Source organism: Myotis yumanensis, unplaced genomic scaffold (genome assembly GCF_028538775.1).
Source record: "Myotis yumanensis isolate MYYU_CA2020_CCGP unplaced genomic scaffold, mMyoYum1.0.hap1 SCAF_13, whole genome shotgun sequence".
NCBI lineage: Eukaryota > Metazoa > Chordata > Mammalia > Chiroptera > Vespertilionidae > Myotis > Myotis yumanensis.
Genome location: NW_027223764.1, coordinates 18,179,473 through 18,201,597, shown reverse-complemented (window position 1 = coordinate 18,201,597; position 22,125 = coordinate 18,179,473). Strand labels below are relative to the sequence as shown.

The following is a 22,125-nucleotide window of genomic DNA, read 5'->3' as shown; positions in this document are numbered from 1 at the left end:
AGGGAAGAGGCAGCTGCTGGGAGCCGAGTCCGGGCCAGGGACGGGGGAGAAGGCGGGAGTTGCAGAGGAGGTCCCAGCTCCCCTCCGCGGGCCCGGCCGTCCGGGAGGCTGCAGGCCTACGGGCTTCCGGGGCCCTGGGCGGCAGAGGATCCTGGGCTCTGCTCAATCGTCCACGTCGATCTCTTCGTCTTCCTCGTCCTCCGAGCAGTCCTGGCTGCTGGCAGGCTGGTCCGTGAGCGGGGAAGCGGGCGAGAGTTGCAGGGGCCCAGTGCCTGGGGCCTGCGGGACGCCTGGAGGGAGTGCGGGAGAGCCAGGCCTCGACTTGGCCCTGCCACAGCCACCGCCGCCGCCGCCGCCCGCAGCCTCCGAGTTCTGCTCCAGTTCGGCCAGCGCCACGATGTCCATCTGCCCGCTGGGGCCCAGTTTCTTGGCGGACTCCACATCGGCCTTCATCTCCTCCAGGTCCCGCTTGAGCTTGGCGCGCCGATTCTGAAACCAGGTGATGACCTGAGCGTTGGTGAGGCCCAGCTGCTGCGCGATTTGGTCGCGATCGGCGGGGGACAGGTACTTCTGGTAGAGGAAGCGCTTCTCCAGCTCGTAGATCTGGTGGTTGGTGAAGGCCGTGCGCGACTTTCGCCGCTTCTTGGGGGTCTGCCGTTGCCCAAAGATGGTCATTCCGTCTCGGCCTGCGAGGAAACCACAGTGTAGGCTTGCGCCACGCGAGAAGGAAACCCACCCACTCTCCGCACCCCACCCAGGCTCATCGGGTCCGCGGTTTGCCACTGTTCCCTGCTCGGATTTGATTAGGCTTCCCGGGCTGTGGGAAGCCTCGGCAATTGCAAACCCCCTTTCCCAGTCTCTCTTCTAACAGAAGTCCCTAGGAAAACATTGTTTTTGTTCCCTCCCCCCCCCCTCCCGTGGCCCCCCAAGAGTTCGTTTGAAAGACCCAAGGTTGCTAGAGCAGGAGGGAGCCCAATGGGGAAGTCCTGACTTTGGTATGAATGTTGGTACTCCCCCTTTCTTCCCAATTACCCCAACTCCACCCTCACTCAAAAGTTCCCAGCAAAAGGCTCTCCATTCCTCATCCCAGGAGCAGGGCTAAGAGTGCCCAGGCCACTGGGAACGGGAGGGAGCCAGGCAGAGCAGGCCGACTGCAGAAAGACCTTGTGTTCCCGCCATCCCTTCCCGGTCACTCTGGCGTATCCAGCGGTCCCTAGGAAATAGGGTTTGGGTCCTGTCCCTCCCATCTCTACTCCGAGCGGCGGCGGTTTGGGCTGGAGGGCCCAGACGGCCGGCGCGGGAGGAGGCTGGCAGAGGCACAGGGCACGAAGCGCGTTGGGCACAGGAGGCGGGGGCTCTGGATGCCGGGCGCAGGGGAATCCAGTGGCAACACCTACCTTCGGCTGCCTGCAGGACGCTGACCTCCAGCCCCTTAAAGGTCTTGCTGGCGAGCTCCTCCAGGGCGCACAGAGGCGAGGTCTGCGAGAGCAGCGCGCGGCCCGCCAGGGGCAAGCCGCCCGGCGAGTGCTTGTCCGCGGCCGCCAGCAGGTGCGCCGCCCCGCACAGCGAGTAACTTCTCCGCACAGACGGCTTGTTGAGGATGTCCTCGATGCTGAACGGCGTCAGCGGCTTGTTGGAGTTGGCGGGTGGCGGCAGGTGGTCCAGCGGGCTGCGCCGCCGCTCCTCCCCCGGCGCCGCCTTGCCTTCCTCCTTGGAAGTCATCTCGGCCTCGTTTGGGGGCCCGGCCGGGGCGGCTCGGGCTGCGGGGACCCAGCCCGCGGGCAGCTCGGGCGCCGGGCGGCGCGGGAAAGCGGCAGCGGCGGGTGGGCAGGAGGCCGCGCCGGGCAGGGCGCGGGCCAAGCGCTGGCCAGGCGCGGGGCCGATTAACGCGGTGGCAGAGGCGAGCCGAGCCGCCCGGGGCCCCGGGAGGAGGGTGCTGACGCGGGCGCCGCCGCCGCCGGGGCTTCCAGCAATCCGGGGCCCGAGCCGGGGCGCGCCGCGCGGGGCTCCAGTTTCGCCAGCCCCGGTGCTATTTAAAGGTGTCAGGTGGCTCCGCGGCGGCTCCTGGCCCCGGGTCCTGGAGGCGGCAGTTGGAAGAGCCGAGGCGAGTGCACCGATTCTGTACTGCGAGGGGAGGCGGAGAGATGGGGCAATTGACTATTGCTAACAAGTTAGCCTTGATCGAGGAGTAATCAATTATCTGCAGCGGCACTTCTGTCTGTCTCTTTCTCCTTTCTCCCTGTCTTTCTCCTCTCTTCTTTCTCTCTGTCCTCTCTCCTCCTGTTCTCTCTCTCTCTCTCCCTCCCTCCCTCTCTCCTCTCTGCTCCCCCCGTCCTCTCCTTCTCTCCCTCTCCCTCGCCCTCTCTTTCACTCTCTGTCTGTCCAATGCAGGCGGCTCTAAGTTGGGAAGCTCATTAATTAGCGGGCCGGGGGTAGGAGGAGCCGGCTGGAATTAGCCTGCCTAATGCGCCTGTCAGTCCGGGCGCTGCGCCGCGCTCGGCCCGAGCTGTTTGTAAATTACATTAGCGGTGCCTTTATTGCACCCAAACCTCAGACGACTGAAATGCCGCCGCCCCCACCCCAAACTGCGAGCCTCACTCCCGGCGCACCCGCCTCCCGCCGGCCTGGCTGTGAGGGCAGCGCTGGCCCGGAGGTCTCAAGCTCTCCGACCCGGGATTTGACGCCGGAGAAGGGCCGCGAGAGTCCAGCCTGGGAGGTACGCAGCCGCCACGCGGTCCAGGTAAGACAAGGAGCTTGGGTGGGACCCGCCAGCGCACAGCGCGGACTTTGGAGAGCGGTGATCAAGGACCCAGCGCCTCTACTCCTAGACTCTCTTGCCCCTCACCGTGGCCTTGGGCCATGCACCTGGGGAATCAGGAGGTCTAAACGGGCTTTGCAGCCCTGTATGAGGCGACATGGGTCACAGAGGTGTGGGAACCCCAGGGGCTGGGGGAGGGGACTAGTCAGAGGACTCAATCTTCCCCTGCCTAGAGGCGGGGTGAGAGTTGGTGGTGGCCCGAGGCACCTCTCCTCCGGCCTGATCCCAAAGGGACAGTCTTACCTCCTCAGGCAATCCTGCACACTTTCCTCGGGCCGATGCTCTAGAGGCCGCCTGGTGACCGGCGTCCGACCGGCGGTCGGGCCGGGTGCCCGGGCTAGCGGGCCGGCTGGGGCCTCCCTGCTGCGCTCTGCTGGCCGGGCCGCGGCCCGGCTGCCGGCCCCGCCCAGCCCAGCGCCGGGCTAGAGTGTACCGCCCGGCCGACTCCAGCTGTTCCGGATGCGGGGCGGGGGCCCAGAGGGGGCCTGTGGCGGCTGGGGCTGCGCTTTTAGGAACCCGCAGAGAGGCCAGGGTTCGGGTCAGACTACGGTCTGGGGACCGTATGGCCCCGCATTCTGTGTATATCAGGCAAGCATTTGTGTGCATCGGCATTTGGATGTGTTTATGTTTTTGAATGTGTATATTTGTATGTCATTCTCCATCTGTATATTTGTGTAAACAAATGTGAATCTGAGGGTATATAGGCGTGTGAGCCCTTACCTATGTCTTTCATTCTCTTGAGGCCCCCAAGGGGGTTGTGCTCCTGGCTCTTTTCTCTCTTGCTTCTCTCCTCTGGTTTGTGTGGGGCCGCTGGCCCCACCACCCTAATTTTCCATTTCTGCGCCAGGAGACAGGAGGGGAGGTAAAGGGGGTTGGGACCAAGACAGGAAGAACTGTTCCCTTCCCCACAGCCTCAGCCCTTTCCCTGGCTTTGTTTGTAAACTCCTGGGCAGGCAGTGCCATCCGGCAGCCCTGCTTAGTCAAGACAAGGGCCCAGAGAGGCTAGTGCGGAGGACTGTGGCCCAGTCCAGAGGTGGGAATGGGAAAAATAGGACCTCTTGGACTTCTTAGCCCCGTACCTGCCCCAGAGAGGGAGTGAGCCAAGCTGGGCTGTGGGGCTGGGTACAGGTTCTCTCCCTGTCTCCAGCATAGGGACCTCAGTGCACCAGAGATGGGTTGGTTGCTTTATCTCCCTTTCAGTTATTTGTTTGGAATGTGGCTTGCAGGTCTCCAGAGTAAAGGGGACAGTGTAGAGATAAAGGATTCTTGTTTGGGACCCCAGTGTCTGCAGCTGGCCTGCTTGGGAGCATTGGGAGGAGCTACTTACCCTCTCCCCCACCTTTGCCCAGCATTTTGTGGGAGGACAGGTATTCAGAAGCAGGGTGAGAATGGGATTCTCCGCTCCCCCAGGGCCGCAGAACTATCCCCAAGGCAGACCGTCTCTGGTGCATCAGTGCTGTTCTGGGAGCCATGAGGGCCTACCAACCATGGGGTCAGAGTCTAGAGATGGTGGAGAGGGTGCCAGGGAGCTGGACACTGCTGGCTTGGATGCTCAGGGACTGAGAGTGGTCCGCCCTCTCCTCCCACTTCCTGCTCTCAGGATCCTGCCTCAGCCTCTGGCCCGCTGCTCTTTCCTGCCATAACCCCAAAGCCCAGCCCCAGGCCTGAAGCAAGACACCCCCCCCCCCCTCATTGCTAGCAGAGAACAGGGACTCTTGGGTCCCTATCCTGGAAGGGGCATCCTCCCATACTCCCCCATTCTTCCTATCTGTTCCTGTATTCACACCTGATATTGGCCTGTAGGACCAATCTCCCAGCCCCTCAGGAGCAGCAAAGTTTAAAGTACTATGAGGCTGCAAGGAAGACGAGGAACGTAATTGGGGAGCAGAGGGGGTGGTGGCATAGAATTTCTCCACTGGGGCACTATTTCCTGGGGTCTTTCATCTTCAACCACATCATGTCAAAGTGGACAGGACATTCTACCATCATCTGCTTTATTACCTCCTTCACCTACTATGGCCACACCTCTTCTTCCTTTCCTAGCCAGCAATAGCAGTTCAATCCCGAGGCTTTGTCTTTTTGGCCTGATATGTTCAACTCCTGTGCTCCAGCTTGGCACGGCAAGGAGTTCAAGGGGCACCTGGGGGTGTTGCCTACCCAGTTTGTTGTTTAGGCTCCCCTGCCTGCATCACCTCATCCAGGCCATTTAAAAGAAACAGCCCAACTGCCCCACCAACCTTTTCCATATCCCACAGTCCTTCCACCCCCCCCCCCCACTATAGACTCCAATATGTGGGTGGCTAGAATTTTCTGAACTCCTGGGAGCCCACACCCGTCCTGCAGAGCAAGGAGCTATGTTTTGAGTTTGTGGTCAGATTCACTTCTTCTCCCACCAGACAAACCTGGCGGTCCTTGAGGGCAGGGATCTTTATCTGGGAATTCCATACACCCCAGACCTGCGCAGGCCAGGCAATCACCTGGCACCCTCTGTGTATTGGTTGAATGAGTTTTTATCAAGCAAATGAAGTACAAATGGTTGTATATCCTGGAGGGGAAAGTCTTGGGCCTTGACTGTCCCCACTTAGAGGATATTTGGAGATTGTGAAAATTGGAAGGAAGGGTAACTCAGGGGCAGACGGGTGGGGGATGGCAAGGAGGAACCCTGCCAGTTGCTCTCCAAAATCTAACCTTCTGCCTGGGACCCCGTGCTGGGTTGGGAAGACCTTGTGGGATCCTCAACCCCCAGTAAGCTGAGCCAGTGGCATCTCCCCTGGAGCTGGATGTAGCTTGTCCCTTGAGTTTGCTCCACAGGGGGAATGCCTGTCTCCAGAGCCTGGACTCCCAAATGTGTGCTTGCTGCCTGTACCCCCAGGGTCCAGCCTTATTCTGTCTCCAGTGGAAGGGGAAGGGTTTATTCTGCCAAATATCTGCTTTCCCCCCACTCCAGTGAATATTCCAGACAAAGAGGAAGGAAAGCATATTGCATGAATTGCCAGGATAAGGGGACCCTGTAGACCCAAACAAAATGACTTATTCCTTAGTGCAGGAGAATAATCCAAGTAAACCCCCAAAGGCTCCATCGGCTTTAATCCAGATTGTTGTGGTAGCCCCATTTGTTTCCAGATTATTTGTGTAAGCACCAGCATTGGCCCTCAGGCCAGAGCTGCCCTAAAGAAAAGGTTCTGACACCACTTGACACGAGCTAACTTGACCACCAATTGGGATCATTTCTGTCCCCTGAGCAACTGCTCTTCTGACTCTCCTTGTGGAATTCAGAGAGTGTTTCTTCGGCTATAGAAGTAGACTCCTCCAATAGATGGCCTCCTGCCGCCCTGGCTGAACCGGGACTGCCCACTTGGTTTTTACATTCTGCCCTGGGCCACCATCTGCAGTAACAACAACAATAACCATGACAGTAAACACCATAATCCCTTCCTGCATGTGCCTGGCTTCAGGCTAAGATTTTTACTCATTTCATATATTACAACCCTGTGAGGTAGCTTCTGTTATTACCCTGATTTTACAAATAAGAAAAATGAGGCGCAGAGAAGTTAAGTAACCCATCCAAAGTCACACAGCCTATTTTGGAATCACTAAGATTTGAAGACTATTTTTTTTTTCTGACTCAAGTCTTAATCCCAGAACCATGAGGTTCTTAACCAGAGGTCTCCAAGGGCTCTTTGAATGGGCTTCGGGAGCTCTGCAGATCCCAGGAATTGTGTGTTAAATTATGTATGTGAGCCCAAGTGGGTACATTTTCCAGGGACAATGTTACATAACCGATTGGATTCTCAAAAGGGGTTGGAGATCTTGAAAAGGTTAAGGCCACAAGCAGGCCAATAGGGAAGGGGTAGGAAGAGAGAAGTTGCCTCCTCGCAGGCCTGGAGAGTAGGGAGCCAGCTGATCCAAAATTTGGGACAGGCTCCAAGGCTGCTTCTGGACCTGTCTTGCTGTCTCTGGCCAGGTCCAGCTCTTAGAACCTCCTCTAGCCAAGGGGGCAGAGTCTATGGCCAGGGCACTCCCTTGGAGAGCACTCCTCTTCTTTCCCCTCCCCACTTTTTGTGTGACCCTAACTCTTTTAGAGCCTATTTGATAGGGGGCCCCACCACAGGGGCCCCTTCTAGGCACTTCAGCTCTGCATAGGGAGATTGACTGCCCTTTGGAAGTGTGTTTGGGGGGGTGAGGGGGAGCCTAGACAGATCACTGAGTGATAGAGACCAGGAGAGAGGGGATGAGACAGTTCCTGGGAGGTGCTCAAAGCCCAGGTGACCATACTTTGCAGTCTCCAGAACAGCCCTCCCTTTTGGTCCCAAGTCTTTGCTCCTGTCATCTGGAGCAGAAAGGGTTCTGTCACTTCCCTTCTTGGCACCTCTTGCTCTGTTTTTAGTGCTCAGCTCATTGAGGGGAGCCTTCCCTGACCCGTTCAGTTCCTCTCTGCTCCTTAGCACACACCTCCTCGGTGTCAGGTCAGATTGCCAGGGATGTGCATATTTGTCTGTCTGTCCTTCTGCCTCTCTCTCCACCTGGCTGTGAACTTGGGAGGAAGGGACCTGAATCTCCTTTCTATGTCCTATGCTAGCCTGGCATATAGCAAAGTCTCCTTATGAATTTATTGAATGAATAAACTAAATGAATAATAAGAGACAAAAGAGAGCCAGTCAGGGACCTCTGTCTGTGCCCTAGAGAGAGGACCAGGGGTGTGAGAGAAGGGTAGGTGCATTGTTTTGCCAGCTGCGTGCAGATGTGTGAGGCACCCCTGCTGCTCCAACACACACACACACACACACACACACACACACACAGAGGCACAGGAGCCTCATTTTTAAATGCTTTTTGGCCATGGGGGGGAGGGTCCTGGGTTCTGGACCCAGCTGTGCTATGGAGTTTGCTCTCTCTTGCTCTCTCTCACTCTCTCTCTCTTTCTCTCCTCCCTCCTCTCCTTCTCCCCCTTTCCCCCTCTCCCCCTCTCCCTCTCTTCCTCCTTCTCTCTTAAAAAACAGGATTGAGCCCCTATCATGTTTTGGGCCCAGAAGCAGAGAGGAAGAGCAGACAGAAGATGGAGGGTGATGGGTAGGCAAGAGTGGCAGGAAACAGACAGCCCACCCCAGTAGCCCAGGGGACCGTGAAGAGGGTAAAGATAAGTGGGAGGAGTCTAGTTCTGTCCCAGTGGAGGTGGCATTTGAGTGGAGCCTTGAAAAACCAGGAGCATTTGGGTAGATACCTAAGTGGGGGCCACTCTCCAGGCAAGGGGGACAGTCAGGCAGGAGACTAGAGGTGCCAGCCCAGAGGGGGAGCTAGAGAGCCCCTATATTTCCTCCCTCTGTCATTTGGGCAGCAAGCTGCTGGGGTTGGGGTGAAATCTTTGATCCCTTATGAACTCCCATCAGGTCTGCAGCCTGGTGTGGGTGCTGGTGGGCTCCTGGGATGGCTGCTTCAAGCCAAAGGGGTGGGGGAGTTGGGGTGAGGCTGCACCCTCAGCCCTGCCACTCCTGGGCCAATAGGTGGAGGGACAGAGCAGAGAGTAGCTAAGAGATTGAGGAGCCAGCCAGCCCCACTAGGCAGGCCCAGGAGTCAGGCCTGAGTCCGGTTTATAATAAACAGCAGTGGATAATTCAGCAGGGGCCTCACTGCATTAGTGCAGGGCACGAAGGGGAGGGGGTCACTAACGCTCTAGAGGAGGAGAGTCCGGATAGAAGACCCCCTGTCCTCTCCTATCCTGGATTCTGCCTGGGCCACATCCCACGAGACTCCCTGGTCCCAGATCCTTTCTGGCCCCACCGCTCAGAGGGCCGCCTGCTCTCAAGACACCCACAACAGAAGGCGGGCGGCAGGACCAAGCCTAGACTAGGAGCGCAGTGGGCTGATTTGCAAGAACCCACTGCTCCAGTGCCCAGCCGCACAGAGAACGCGCGCAGTGTGGCTCCCAGCAAAGTGAGGAAGGAGGTTCAGGCCTGTGCCCACAGCACGGATGCCGCGGCTGCTTCCTCATGGCCGGGATGGAAGTGAAGCCGCAGGACCCTCCCCTCACTGTGGACCCCAGGTTCCCCCGCCTCTGTTGTCCCCTCATTTCCGGGACCAGAGGACCCAGTTCTGGTGGCGCAAGCAGCTGGTGCCGCCTGGCGCAGAACGCTGGGCCTGGAAGACAGGCTGAATGCGCTGCGCCCTCAGCTTGATTTCGTTTGAGCGGAACCAGCTCCCTGTGGCCTTTCCACCTCCCGCTTGTCCCTGGGCTCCTGACCTTGAATCACACTGCTCCCTTCTCACATCTACCGCCGCGTGTCCCCCCAGTTCCTCCCAAAGCCCCTTCACTCCCCGAGGTCGAGCAGCCCTTTCGTTAGCAGCCTGACCCTTTCTCCACGCAGCCTCCCCGCCCCCAGGGGGTGACCCTCAGCGGAGACCCTCGCAGTGGCCCCGCTGGCCTACCGGGCGGCGCACACAGGGCCCCAGTCTTCAGGGGGGTCCCAGGCAGCGCGACCAGAAGCCCCGCAGACGGCCCTCGGTGCCCTAGCCCCGCGCCGCCTCCCCCCCCCCACCCCCACCCCCACCCCCAAAATCTTCCTCTTGGCTGCCGCCCCCTCCGTCTCTTTCTCATCCCTCCGCCTCTACGCATTCTTTCTCATTCGTTTTCCTTCGTTTGGTAAGTGCGGGACCGCAGCCCCGGCCGCGGGGAGGCCGCATTGCGCAGGGCTTTCACATCGGGCGGCTCAGCGTCTCCGCAGAGGCCGGTGAGGGGCTGTGAAGGCACGTGGACCTCAGATGGCGCCACCGACGGGCCGTGTGATGGTGGGTAAGTCTCCTAATCTTCCTGAGCCTCGACGGGGGTAAAAGTGGGAAGATCGAGGGAGAGTGATGGGAGACTCAGCCTTTCTATTCGTTTGGGTCAAGGGGTTGCCTGCTTTGGGGCCTAAGGAGGAGATGAGGTTCGCAGGAATTGTAGGTCTGAAGTGGCTATTTTAACGAATATTTGGGGAAGCAGCTGGTAGCTGTTTTTTATTTTTATTTTTTATTTTTTTACAGCTGATGGGGTGCCAGGCGTTAGAGACCTTCTCTCCAATCCAGACAACCGCTCATTTACGGAAGAGGAATCAGAGGTTAAGTAGCATTGCGCTGGTCAGCACCACAGGTGGGGCTCAAACCAGGTCAACTGGTAGGTATCGTTGAGTTAAAGCCACGCAGTCTCCTCCGGGCCGGAGCCCTGGCCGCTGCCGCTGCGACCTAAGCGGGGAGGGTGAGGCGGAACCTCCGGGTTCCCCTTTGTCCGCGAGGGGAAAGCTTTGGAATTCTCATTTTCAGGTAAGCGATTTTGGCGGTTTCCCAGAGAAGGTTGGAAATTAGACCCAAATGAGGGACTTCTGGCTGGTTATGGGAGACACGGGGGTGGGGTGGGGGTGGGGCAGAAGGGGAAAGCAACTTTTTCCAACGTAGAAGCCATCGCTCTCAGATTTTTCCTCCTTCGAGTATCTCTATCCGCTCATGAGTCTGCCTGCTGGTGGGCCCCACGTCCCGCGCAGTCCTGCACCCGCGGGGAGGATGCGCATGGCTCTACCCAGGGCGGAGGGATGGCCAGCCGACCCCTCCTCTTTTATCCTCTCCAGCAGTGCCTCTGAGTTAGAGTCTTCCTAGCTGCAGAGGTGGGACTGGGGGAGGGGGACCCCGAGTTGGGAAGGCTGGAAACCGGGGCCTGGGAACCCCTGGTCCGGCCGGGAAGGGCTGGAGTCCGGCTCTTGGGCGACCCGGCCCCGAGCTCCCGCCGCAAAGTCGCCCCGTGGCAGCCCCGACAGGCCACGCGTCCCTCGACACAAGTCCCATTACATTGTATTTATGTTTCACTTTATTGTTTTTTTCCTCTCTTATTATTGTCTCACTCTGGGGGAGGCAAAGGATATAATATATTCATCTTTATTATACCAAATCTGTGTGAAGCATTTAATAAAACGCTGTTTCCACACAGCCAGGGATATTAGTGTGAGCTCTTCTTAAGTTAATGCTCGCGTACTGAGGGCGCCTCCGCCACAGCGCCTGCTGCTGGCGGCCCGGGGAAGCGCAGGCCCTGGCCGCACGCCCCCGCCCACTCCGCGGTCCCAAGCCCTTCGCAGCCCAGCGGTCAGAGGTCTCTCATGGACCCTCGGGCACCAGCCTGGAGGAGGGGCCCTGAGGATCCGAGTTCAAGTCCCCCTCGCCCCGCCCCGCTCTGCTCTGCGCTTCTAACCGGCTGTGAGCCTCGGCTTGTGCCTGCAAACGTGCGTGCGAAGAATTCTATAGCAGATTTCCTCTCGGGGCTCTTGGAAGTGGGGGTGGGCAGGGCTTTATAAACAGGAAAGAAAAAAGCAAAGATTTGTCGGGTCGGGGTCCATGAGGGCCAGAATCAAGGAGGCCACAAAAGGGGACCTAGGCAACATAGACCCCCAAGCTCTTTACCTTCGCCCTCAACAACCACCCCAATGCCCATCCTCCATGGTTTCCATGGCCTATAAGCATTACATTCTGCTTTCTTTTTTTTTTTTTTTTTAAAAAAAATATATTTTATTGATTTTTTACAGAGAGGAAGGGAGAGGGATAGAAAGTTAGAAACATCAATGAGAGAGAAACATCGATCAGCTGCCTCCTGCATGTCTCCTACTTGGGGATGTGCCCACAACCAAGGTACATGCCCTTGACTGGAATTGAACCCCGGACCATTCAGTCCCCAGGCCGATGCTCTATCCACTTAGCCAAACCGGTCAGGGCTACATTCTGCTTTCTACACACTTGTGTGGGCAGCAGCAGGCGCGCGCGCGCACACACACACACACACAACACACACTCCCCTATCTGGGGATGCCCATGAGAAGGAGTCACATGACTTTTTCATATCCAGGCTCACTGCCCAATGTCCTTTAGAAAAGCCTACTGCCTGGGTTCTTTTAGAGCCCTGATTTGGACATACCAGCCTTATGTAGGTCCTTGCACCACTAGTGCTTTGGGGAGAGTGGCAGGCAACCTCCCTGGGCTAGAAGGAGGTGTTGTCCAGGAAAGGATTGGAGTGGCCAGGTAAGTTCCCCTAGTTAGGACTAACATCCTACCATAATTCTCAGTCCTCATCTGCCCTCACGCTCCATCCTTGGGCACTGTACCAGATCACCCCACAACCTGTAGGCTGCTGGTGTGAGCTTCTTTGGAGGCTAAAGTTACCGGAAAAAATCTGACAGCTCCTACCTGGAGCTGGCTTGGGGAGGAGGGTACAGACTCACTGGGTGGTGGGACTGGGACTAGGTGAGGGAAGGGAGGTGCCTAGGACACACAGTTTAAAACAATACTTGCTCTCAGTGTTGTGTATGACCCCTGCATTGTTTGCCTCACCCTAGACCCAGCTCTGCTGTGTGATCCCAGGGGTGGAGTCAAGCAGGTGGTTTCAGCTTATCCTGGTGGATGGCTTTCTGAAGGGTAGAATGTAAACAATGGAAGGCGCTGTCTCTGTGGGCGTGAGCTCCTCCAACAGGTGCAGTGTACTTAGAGCCTGCTGAGAAGGCTCATAATCAGTCTTATTGCCATTATCATCTTCCTCATTTTACTATCACCTACTTTGTGCCAAGTAAGAGCTTTACCCACATTATGTCATGTAATGTATACAAACATGTTTTGGCCAAGGATAGGATATTAGTCTCTGGCTGTCTGGGTCCTTTGCAGCTCTGAGAGTCTATTGTTGCATGAGACAAAGGGCACTTTTGTTGATTTTGGATGGTTTATTGCACTACAGTTATTATTTGGATTCATCTCATGGCCTTTACTTATGGGTAAGTTCTTTGAGGGCAGGGACAGTGTCTAATTTCATTTTTTTTTATTATTCCCTCTCCTCTTCCATGGGCCACACAGGACTTAGCACATAGCACACGCTTAATAAACGTGTATTAAACAAACACATGAGTAATCAAAGGCTGTCTGTCTACCTGACCATCTGCTTTCCAGGCTGTGACCAGCAGAGCCATAAGGGTGGCCTTCGGGAAAGCCAGCATCACCTCTGAGCATGGTCTCCCTGCCCACACAGCTGAGCTAAGTTCGGGCTGACACTTATAGAGTCTCCCACATGTGCTCTCAGCCCTATTCTAGCCCACGGTGAGACAAGGGCCAGCTCAGTTTCCACCTGTGCAGGAGCTCAAGTTTCTTACAGGACATACTCAAGAGGAACCATTCAGGTAGTGGAGGAGACCTCTGAGAGATCATAGCAGGGAGGAGCCCTGTAGCCAGAGAAGTCTGCCTTGAAGGGCTGGGACTAGAACTAGGCCTTCAAGGATGGAAGGATTGAGAGGCTGGAGAGAAGAAATAGAGTATCCAGGTTGGAGTGAAAGGTCTTTGCAAGAGCAAAGGGGCAGAGGCAAGACTGCTCACAACAGTTTTGGGAGACAGGTAGGCTGGCTTGGCTAGACCGCCAGAGGAAGATACGTAGGAAAAGACATTTGTGGATTGCCTTGCATGTCCAGGCCTGAGCCAGACACCAGAAATTTGGGTTTAGAAATCAGGTTCCACATCCTAGAGCCCAGAAACTAGCATCTAGAACACAGTGCCAAAGACCAAAGGCCAGAACCCAGCCTGTCCAAAATTTCCTTTTGGTTGGTATAAGATGCTACCATGAGGGCTCCAAACTCAAGGTGCATGAGCTTATTTGGTAACAAGATGGACTCTTCCGGTTGGCGTAGCCCAGGAGACCTGAGGCCTGGCGTGGTCCCGGAGCCAGCCTGGCCCACCTGAAGCCTGCCTCCCGGGGCTAGCACTGTCAGCTGTCCTAGGTGCCCCCAAATCAGAACCTGAAATCTGACATCATCTGCACCCTAGGCACCCTGAGCTGGGACAGGAGTTGCCCACCGATATCTATCCTTTCCCACATCCATTCCTCCACCCTCTGACACAGGTGGGATCTAGGCTTCCAGGCTGGACCCAGCTGGGCTAGGCCACAGGGGGGTGGAGCCCTGGTGGCTGTGGTGGTGCCAACCCAGCCAGCGTGTGGGCGTTGCTGTGCCGGCCTGTCGCAGAGCGCAAGCCTGCCAAGGAGCCGGAGCGCTGTGCCGCGTGGAGGGTGTCAGGGGTGGTATTGTCGGCGCACAAATGCTCAACTTTATGTACTTTTAACTAGAGGTGTAACAGATGGCCCCGTTTCTGTCCAAGCCAGGGAGACTGGTGCCCATTCTGGCTGCAGCCAATCAATCCCGCCACTCTGGGGGGAGCTACAAGCTGGGCTGGGAGGCCTGGAGCCAGCAATCGCGCAAGGCTGTCTGCTTGGGCTGGCCCAGCACTGCCTCCGCCAGCCGCTCAGCTCTGGGCCCAAGGAGGTAAGAGGGCAGGCAAGTGGCAGGCATGCCCAGCAACATAATCAGAGGCCTGTATGGGAGAGAGAGCCTGGAAACACCCACGAGGACCCAAATGGCCAATGAAGACATTTAAGCCCCTAACACACTCCATTTTGTCCTTTCTCCTGTGGTCCCTGCTCAGTACCTAAGCCCTAAATTTCTGGCTTCAAAATCCATAACCGGGCAGTGTCCTGCATGGTGGACAGCAGATGTTGCTCAGCACTGGGGGCGAATAGTGGTGCCTTTGGGATAAATCGTCACGGGACTGCAGAAGGCTTTTGAAAATGCCTAAGACAGCCAGAGATGAAGAGAAAACAGCAGGATCCAGGGGTCCCAGAGCTGGGAGAAATGATTAATTAATTAATTAATTAATTAATACATTCATATAGTCAGTCAACACTTAGTAAAAGCCTACTATGTGCCAAGTCCTTTGTTAAGTGCTGGGGTCACAATGACGAATAGGATATAATTCCTGTTCCTGGGACCTCTTCAGGGAAAGATAGACAAATACGCGGGTAATTGGAGTGTTGAGCCAGGGCTCATAAAAACCTCCATAGGGATTGTGGAAGCACAGAGTGAGAGCATTTAACCCTGCCTGGGAGTCCCAGGAAGATTCTAGCAGGGGTTGGCTCTGAGCTGGATGTTAAAGACCAGAAAGAGTTTTCATTGGAGGTGAAGAAGGGCACCGGAAGGGGAGGAATAGCATGTACAAAGACATAGGAAGGCAGCATGGTAAAGGTAAGGGTCTGAAAAGGTGTGAGAATGGCTGAAGTTTGGGATTGGAATGAAGGAGTGGAAGGGGAGACTGGATAGGCAGGGGGTGGGGGATGGCCTGGTAGGTGATGCCTTGGCCCCATTTTAGCAGGCTGGCAACCTGACCCAGCAGCTCTCTTCCCTCAGTGGCCTCCCCTGTGACCCTAATGCCCATCATCCTGAGGTCAGAGGGAGTAAGGGAAAAAAGAGGCAAGGCCTGGCAGCATGTGGGCGAGGCCAGAACTCAGGGAGGGGAGCCTGTAGCATCAGTTCTCCAGCGTGATCCTAGTCCTGGCCTTCCTACTTTCCTGCTTGGAGGACAAAGACATGAATCAGGAGGCTAACTCTCCCACAACTATGTCCCCCATGGATTTCTGAGTCCTCTAAAAACGGCTTTTCCATAGGTCCCTTAAAGAAGCTTGGAATATCATTCATTCATTCATCAAGCATTGAGCATCAGCTGTGTTCAAGTCCCAGGCAGGATATGAGGTGTAGACAGAAGCATTATGCAGGACTGTGGAGAGCTCAAGTCCAAACCCAAGAGGAAGATAAGAATCTGGTCAGGGATCATTCAGTTTGCAAGAAACAGAGGTTCACTCTGAGAGAACTCTCTGAGTCTCTCTCTATATCACACACACACACACACACACATGCACATGAGGGCCTTTTGTATTATAGCACATGGTTCAGCACAGGAACTGGGTCCAGAAAGCAGGCAGGGACTGAGGCAGCTCTGGGGACCAATTTCTTTCCCATAGTAAGGTGGAAAGGCAGCCCACGGGGTTTCTCTTTTCTTTGTGTGTTTCTCTCATTAATATTAATAAAATTAATAATAATTTTAGGAGGAGGAGGCGGCGGCATGATTACTAACAACTTCTGAGCACTTACTAAATGCCAGACATACTGGTGTCCATGCTTATCTCAGTTAATCCTGCTAAGAACGTTGTGAGTTAGCTGATAACGTTACCCCCATTTCCCATATGATAACACTGAGACTGGAGGAGGTTAGGTATCCTGCCCTAGGTTCAAGCCAGGAAGTGGAGGAGTCAGGATTCTCACTCAGGTTGGCCTCCAGAGCCCCAGCTCGTAACTGCTTCTGATCCCCATGCAGCACATAGAGCTTCCTGGGTTTCCTCATAATTTCTCATAACCGTGACTTGCATTTGACCAGCCGGCCTCTCTGAGTCTCTCTCTATATCACCTCTGCTAACTGCTCTAGTCTCTTTGTATTTCATAGTTCAAATTCCCAGGAGAGGACATCAGTTGGCCCAGCTCATCTTTTAATGCCAGGCCACATTGTAAGCAGCTGCCCAGCCAAAGAGCTCACTAGGAGTAGGGCTGAGTGCAGCCACTGATCAGCACTTTTCATGGAGCCAAGTGTAGACATAATATCATATTTAGGGAGAGATGCATAGTGCTACAAAGGAAGGGCAAGAAAAGAATGAGGGGAGACTTCATGGAGATAGTTTGTGGTTTTGGTCTTGAAATAAGAATAGGATTTGAGGACCAGAGTTGGAGACAAGAATTTCCTGGAGAAAGATAGAGCATGAACACAGGCATGGGACTAAGGTAGCATGAGTCATGTTTAAAGGCCAATGAGTAGTTCTGTTTATTAGGAGAGTGAGGTGCATGAGCCAGAAGCTGGAAAGGTAGGACTTGAATGCTAGTCTGAGTTGGAACTTAATTTAATGGCAGTCATGGAAGGTCTTTGGGCAAGAGAGGGATGTGGTCACACATGCGCTTTAGGTAGGGTGACCATATGCCCAGGGGAGTCCCACTGTAATTATTAAAATGTATTATTACTTTACAGAGCCCCTTTCACTCTCAATAACATCCTGGCTTAGATAATAAAGTATATGCTTTTCCAGTTTTAGGGTGTATGGGCTGTTGCTCTGGTAGAATTAGCATGAGTGGGGCAGGATGAGAGGCAGGAAGGGTTTGGGTGAGGATATTGCCATAGTCCAGAACCAGGTGGGGGCAAAGAGGACAGAACACAAAGGAATGTGGGCAAGAGACATGTAGAATCGGCTGGTTCTGGTGGTTGAATGGATTTGGGGGGATAATGAAGAGGGAGAGTGGAGTCCAAGTGACTCCTAGGTGTTCAGCTTGATTGTTGGAAACAATGGTGGAAGTCTGAAGGCAGGGCTCCTTGGGGAGGGGATGGAGATAATGATTGTGATTATAATGGGCTTGAGGCGCTCTGGGACATCCGTTTAGAGATGCGCAGCAGAAAGTTGGACGTTCCAAATGGGAACTCAGAAGCTTTCAGTTAGGAATTCTTCTTAAGAGATGGCTAATGGAAGCCAGGAGGTGGTGAAGTTGCCGGAGATGGGGGATAGGGCAGAGTAAGACAACACAAGATCTCCCAGAAAACTAAATTCTGGGTGATCCCTATATCTGGGAAGTCAGAGGAGAGAAATGAGTCAGGGGACTAAAAGGGGTAGTTTGAAAGTTAGGAGGAATACAAGGGGAGTAAATGGCCTAGAGATGATGGAAGTTTTTAGGGAGGGAACACTTTAAATCCTCCGGAGTGATCAGTAAGGAGGATAGAGCACATAACCAGAGGGTTTGGTTATTTCAAGGTCATAGGCAACTGTTAAGAGACTACAGGGTGGTGGGGACATTGGATGAAGAGTGAATGGCAAGGAACTGGAGGTGGTCATGGTGATATATCTCATTCATAAAGTTTTTCCAGGACAATGAGGAAAGAGGGAGAGCTAAGATGGACAAGATGTAGAAGACACTTGATAGTGAAAATTCTGGGAAGATGCAGGAGAGGTTGGGTTCTTGGTAAGGAAAAAGAACTCTTCTTCATCAGATACAGGAGGGGGGAAATGGTGGGTGATGATCCAGGGAAATTCTGGGGTGGACTGGTGGGTTGGGGTCAGGTAGAGAGGACAGTATTCTTCAAGGAATGGCCAAGTCAGAGTCGAAGGCTTGCAGAGGAAGTGTGTGATGGTTGTGGAATTGCAATGATGAGTTAATCATAGATGTAGAGAAAAGTTTGTTCGTTTGTTTGTTTAACACATATACCTAAGTGAAGGATGAGATGAGTGTAGGCAGCATAAATGAGCCTTTAAAAATATGTTTTTTATTTTTTTAATATATATTTTTATTGATTTCAGAGAGGAAAGGAGAGGGAGATAGAAACATCAGTGATGAGAATCATTGATCTGCTGCTTCCTTATTGGGAATTGAGCCCAAAATCAGGGCATGTGGGAATTGAATCATGACCTTCTGGTACATGGGTTGATGTTCAACCACTGAGCCACACCAACCAGGCTGAATGAGCGTGTTGGTTTTTTTTTGTTTTTTTTTCATTTGGTCCAGCACGCCCAGGTGTAGGAGCCAGAAAAGTGAATGGCAGTGTTGCTTAAGGCTGGAGATTGGTTGTCAGGATGGCAGGAAGCACACACTGAATTGGCTGACATGGAGACAGAATAGGAAGGGAGGAAGTAAAGCCAGAATGGGAGTGGTGGACTGGGAGGAGGTAGAGGGCTTAAGGGACCAGAGAACAAGTGAGTAGGAATGAGGGAATGAGTGATGTGAGAAGATAGGAGATTGGGATCAAAGAAGAGAATTTCAGATCCTGAAATTCTGGAGTTTCCAGAGGTGAGGGGTGGTCATGCCAATTACTGGCTGGAGAGAAGTAAAAGAAATTGCAGAATGTCTGGGTTCAAGACCTTCAGGGGACTGAGGAGGCTGGGTGGGGCTGGGAATTGGGCTGCTCTCAGTGTCCCCAGTGACTCTTCAGGTTTGATTTTTTTTTTTTTACACAAGTGGTACATGTTCTTTATTTTAAAAAAAGATCTGAAGATCTAATGTACCGCATTGTGATTTTACTTATGGTACTGTATTGTGCATTTGAAAATTGCTAAGAGAGCAGATCTTAAATGTGAGAACAAAAAAGAAACAGTAATTATGTGATGTGATGGAGGTGTCAGCTAACATTGCAGTGGTAATTTTATCGCAATATATGTATATTAAATCAACATGTTATACACTTTAAACTTATACAATGTTTTATGTCAATACAACTGCTATAGAGCTGAAAAAAGGAACATTCAAATGATCAAAATTAAATGAAATTATAATTTCTCAGAATCCCACCCCTCAGATATTACTAAAGTTAACACGTTGGTGAATATTCTCCCAGACCATGATTCATCAATACTGTTTAAAAAATGGGATTTGCATTATAAATATAATGAGTTTGTATAAATCAGATTACTTTTGGATGAATTTCAGATTTACAGAAAGCTTGCAAAGATGGTACAGAGAGCTTCCATGACCTTACCCAGTGTCCCCTAATGCTAACATCTTACATGGCTGTGGTACATTTGTCAGAACTAGGAAACCAGCGTTGGTACATTGTTATCAACTGAACTCCTGACTTTGTGTGGCTTTCACTAGTTTTCCCACTAATGCCTTTTCTTACTCTAGGATCTCATTCAGACCCCCACCTCGCATTTAGTACACATACTGTTTTGCAACCTGCCTGTTTTGCTCAACATCATGTGAACACCTTTCAATGATGCTAAACATTCCTCCACACCATCATTTTAGTGGCTGTGCGGTATTGTGTTGATGGTTGTGTCATTGCCAATCCCTACTGTGGAATGTTTAGATTGTTTCCAATTTTTCACTCTTATAAACCAAGCTCGGATGAGCCCCTTGCAGCTAAACTGTCTGGACTATTCCTGCTTATTTCCTTACAATAAATTCCTAAACATGGCATTGCTGGGGCCAGAGGGATGCACTTGGAGAGGCTCTGGCTATATCTTACCTAGTGGAAAGGCTGTACCAATTTGCCTCCACACAGTATCACTAGGGCTTTGTTTAAAATATATATACTTATGACAGGGAGGGATGTGGGTGCAGAAGACCCTCATGAGGGGCTGTCATTAATGTCCTATCCCTCTCTCTACACTCAATTCTCCTCTAGGCCACAGGGTCTGGGTTGGCCCTGAATGCAGCCAGCAGCTGGGATGGGGGTGGGGTGTGGCCAGGGCTCTGGGGACACCTCCTGTGCTGGGAGCTGAGGAGGGGGCCTGGGCAGCTGCCTGGGCTTTGTTCTTTTGCCAAGAGGTGAGCTGGTGGGGAGGGAAAGGATGCGGAGAGGCTGAAAGGGGAGAGGGACCCCTCCTCTTGCCCCATGAAAGCTGAGAGGCAGAAGGGCAGCTCCCTGAGCCAACGGGGGAGGGGGCCGCAGACAGATTGGGCAAAAAACGTAACCTCCCCGAGATGCATGCTCCAGTTCAAGCAGGAGGCATTAAGGATGAAATATCTCCTGAGCAACAATTCATCTCTAACTGGGAGGAGAGGGACTCGCTGACATTTAGCTGTGATCAGGGGCTGCACACGCCTGTCTCCAGAAGCCTAACAGGAGCTAGCCGCCTGCATGTGTGAGAAACTTGTGTGTGTGTAACGGGGTATGAAGGCCTGTGGGACTATTGCGAGGCTGTGTCTGCACATGTGTGAGAATCTGCATGTGATTGTGAGGATGTTGTAAATGTGTGTCAAAGTCATGTCTGTGTGTGATGTTGAATATGTGTGGGCAATTGTGCAAATGTACCTTATGCTGGGTGTTGTACAATACTGCATGTGTGATGTTGAGATTGACCCTGAAAATGGCCTTGAGACGCCATGAGTTTGGGTATGAGATGGTAGATGTGAAACGGACCCCCAGGCTAGACTAGATCTCAGGCTACTGCCAGCCCATGAGATACCTTTGTGACAATTAGAAAAAGGTACCCCTTCCTCCACAAAGTCACAGCCTCCCAGTTGCGCTCTCAGGGGGCTTTCTTGTGCAGTGTGCAATTTGCATTACGCTAAGTGGAGGCCGTGGGTGGACCCCCGCTCTCTTCTTATAGTCCAGTAGAATTTTCTCCCCGTGGCACTTATTACGATTTTAATGTCTTTAACAATTTTGTGTAAGTATTTGTTTGATGTCTCTCTCCCCTGCTAGGCTCTAAACTCCTTGGAGGATAGGACCACTTGTCTGGGTCTATCTTGTTCATCACTGTAACACCAGCTCCTGGCCCAGTGCCTGGGGCAGAGGAGTTGCTTTATACATGCTTGTTGGGTAGCTAAATGAATGAATAGGGCTGGGATGCATGTGTTCACGTGTGAGTGCATATGCCTGTGGAAGTGTGGACCTGGGCCAGGTGTTTGTGTGCATCTGCTGGATGTGTGTGTCTGTGAGTGAGTGTCATTGTCATTCCCAGAAAGCTCTTCTCACCTGTTTCCTAAGCCCTGACCTCCAAATAGGCTAAGAACAGGAGTGGTGGGCAAACCCTTCCCCGCCCACCTGGATGCTCTCCTGCATCATTTCCCAGGCCTGTTTGGGGCTCTGAGAAGATTTCTATGAATTGGACCACAGGCACCTGGGACTCGCAGGCCCTGGCAGCGCTTCTCAGAGCTAGACTTGGGGAAATTTTGGCCCATGCCGTGCAGGGTCCAGTCCCAGGGCCCTGCAGTGTATGTCCCGCCCTGGGGCTCAGACTACCGATGTGCTTTTGTTCCCATATGACTTACTGGCGAAGGTATAGGATTCCTTTATCTTCCTGCAGTCAACAGAGTCACCAATGTTACACTAGGCCCATCCCCTATGCATGGTCTTGTCTAAGAAGGAGAGCCCTGTGGCCCTGTATTTTGAGGAAGCTGTGCATGGGGGTGGTACAGAGATGAAAAGGGTCAAGGAGGGTGGATTTGGCAGGGAGGGTGGGAGAGGAAGAGAAAATGAGCTCAGAAGGCATAAAGGGGACAGAAAAGTAAAAGTGCTGGGGGACTGAATACGCTGGGACAGAGCAGGAGGCAAATGGCTTGAGACAGAGGCCTGGCCATACCCTTGCTGGAGTGGGGGTGGGGGAGGCGGAGGGTGGGAGGAGTCTAGAGTTCACCAAAATCCCAGGTGGCCATCACCACAGCTAACCACAGCCCTGCTCCTGAAATCTAAAACTCCCCAAAGATTCACACTGGTACCCTAAGGCCTGCAGTAGGAACTTGCTCAGCTGGGGAAACGTGCTCTGAGTCCTTTCAGGAGAGATGCTGTGTGTCAGACTAGCAGTTCAAGGGAAGAGACCTGAGCTGGTCCTTGTCCTGGTGTGACTGGGACCTCAGTTTCCCGTCTAAATGAGGGAGGAGGGCCATGTGCTCCGCCAGGTTCTGTATAGCTCAGTCTGTGCTGATGGGACTCTGATCATATAGCAAAATCTGAGGAGCTGTATTCAC

General features: G+C 53.5%; 1 protein-coding gene across 1 annotated transcript; it reads right to left on the bottom strand.

Moving 5' to 3' along the window:
• Positions 1-162: 162 nt before the first annotated feature.
• LBX1 (ladybird homeobox 1) lies at positions 163-1,722 on the bottom strand. The gene is made up of 2 exons (XM_070431841.1): positions 1,398-1,722; positions 163-686 (listed from the first exon to the last, which is right to left on the bottom strand). The coding sequence occupies exons 1-2, from the start codon at positions 1,720-1,722 to the stop codon at positions 163-165; spliced, it is 849 nt and encodes a 282-aa protein (XP_070287942.1).
• Positions 1,723-22,125: the final 20,403 nt, after the last annotated feature.

Bases quoted from the DNA above. Each gene is read 5' to 3' on its own strand.
- LBX1 (XM_070431841.1), bottom strand. From the start codon at position 1,722: ATGACTTCCAAGGAGGAAGGCAAGGCGGCGCCGGGGGAGGAGCGGCGG. The intron at 687-1,397 runs GTAGGTGTTGCC...GTTTCCTCGCAG, and splicing joins CGTCCTGCAGGCAGCCGAAG to GCCGAGACGGAATGACCATC.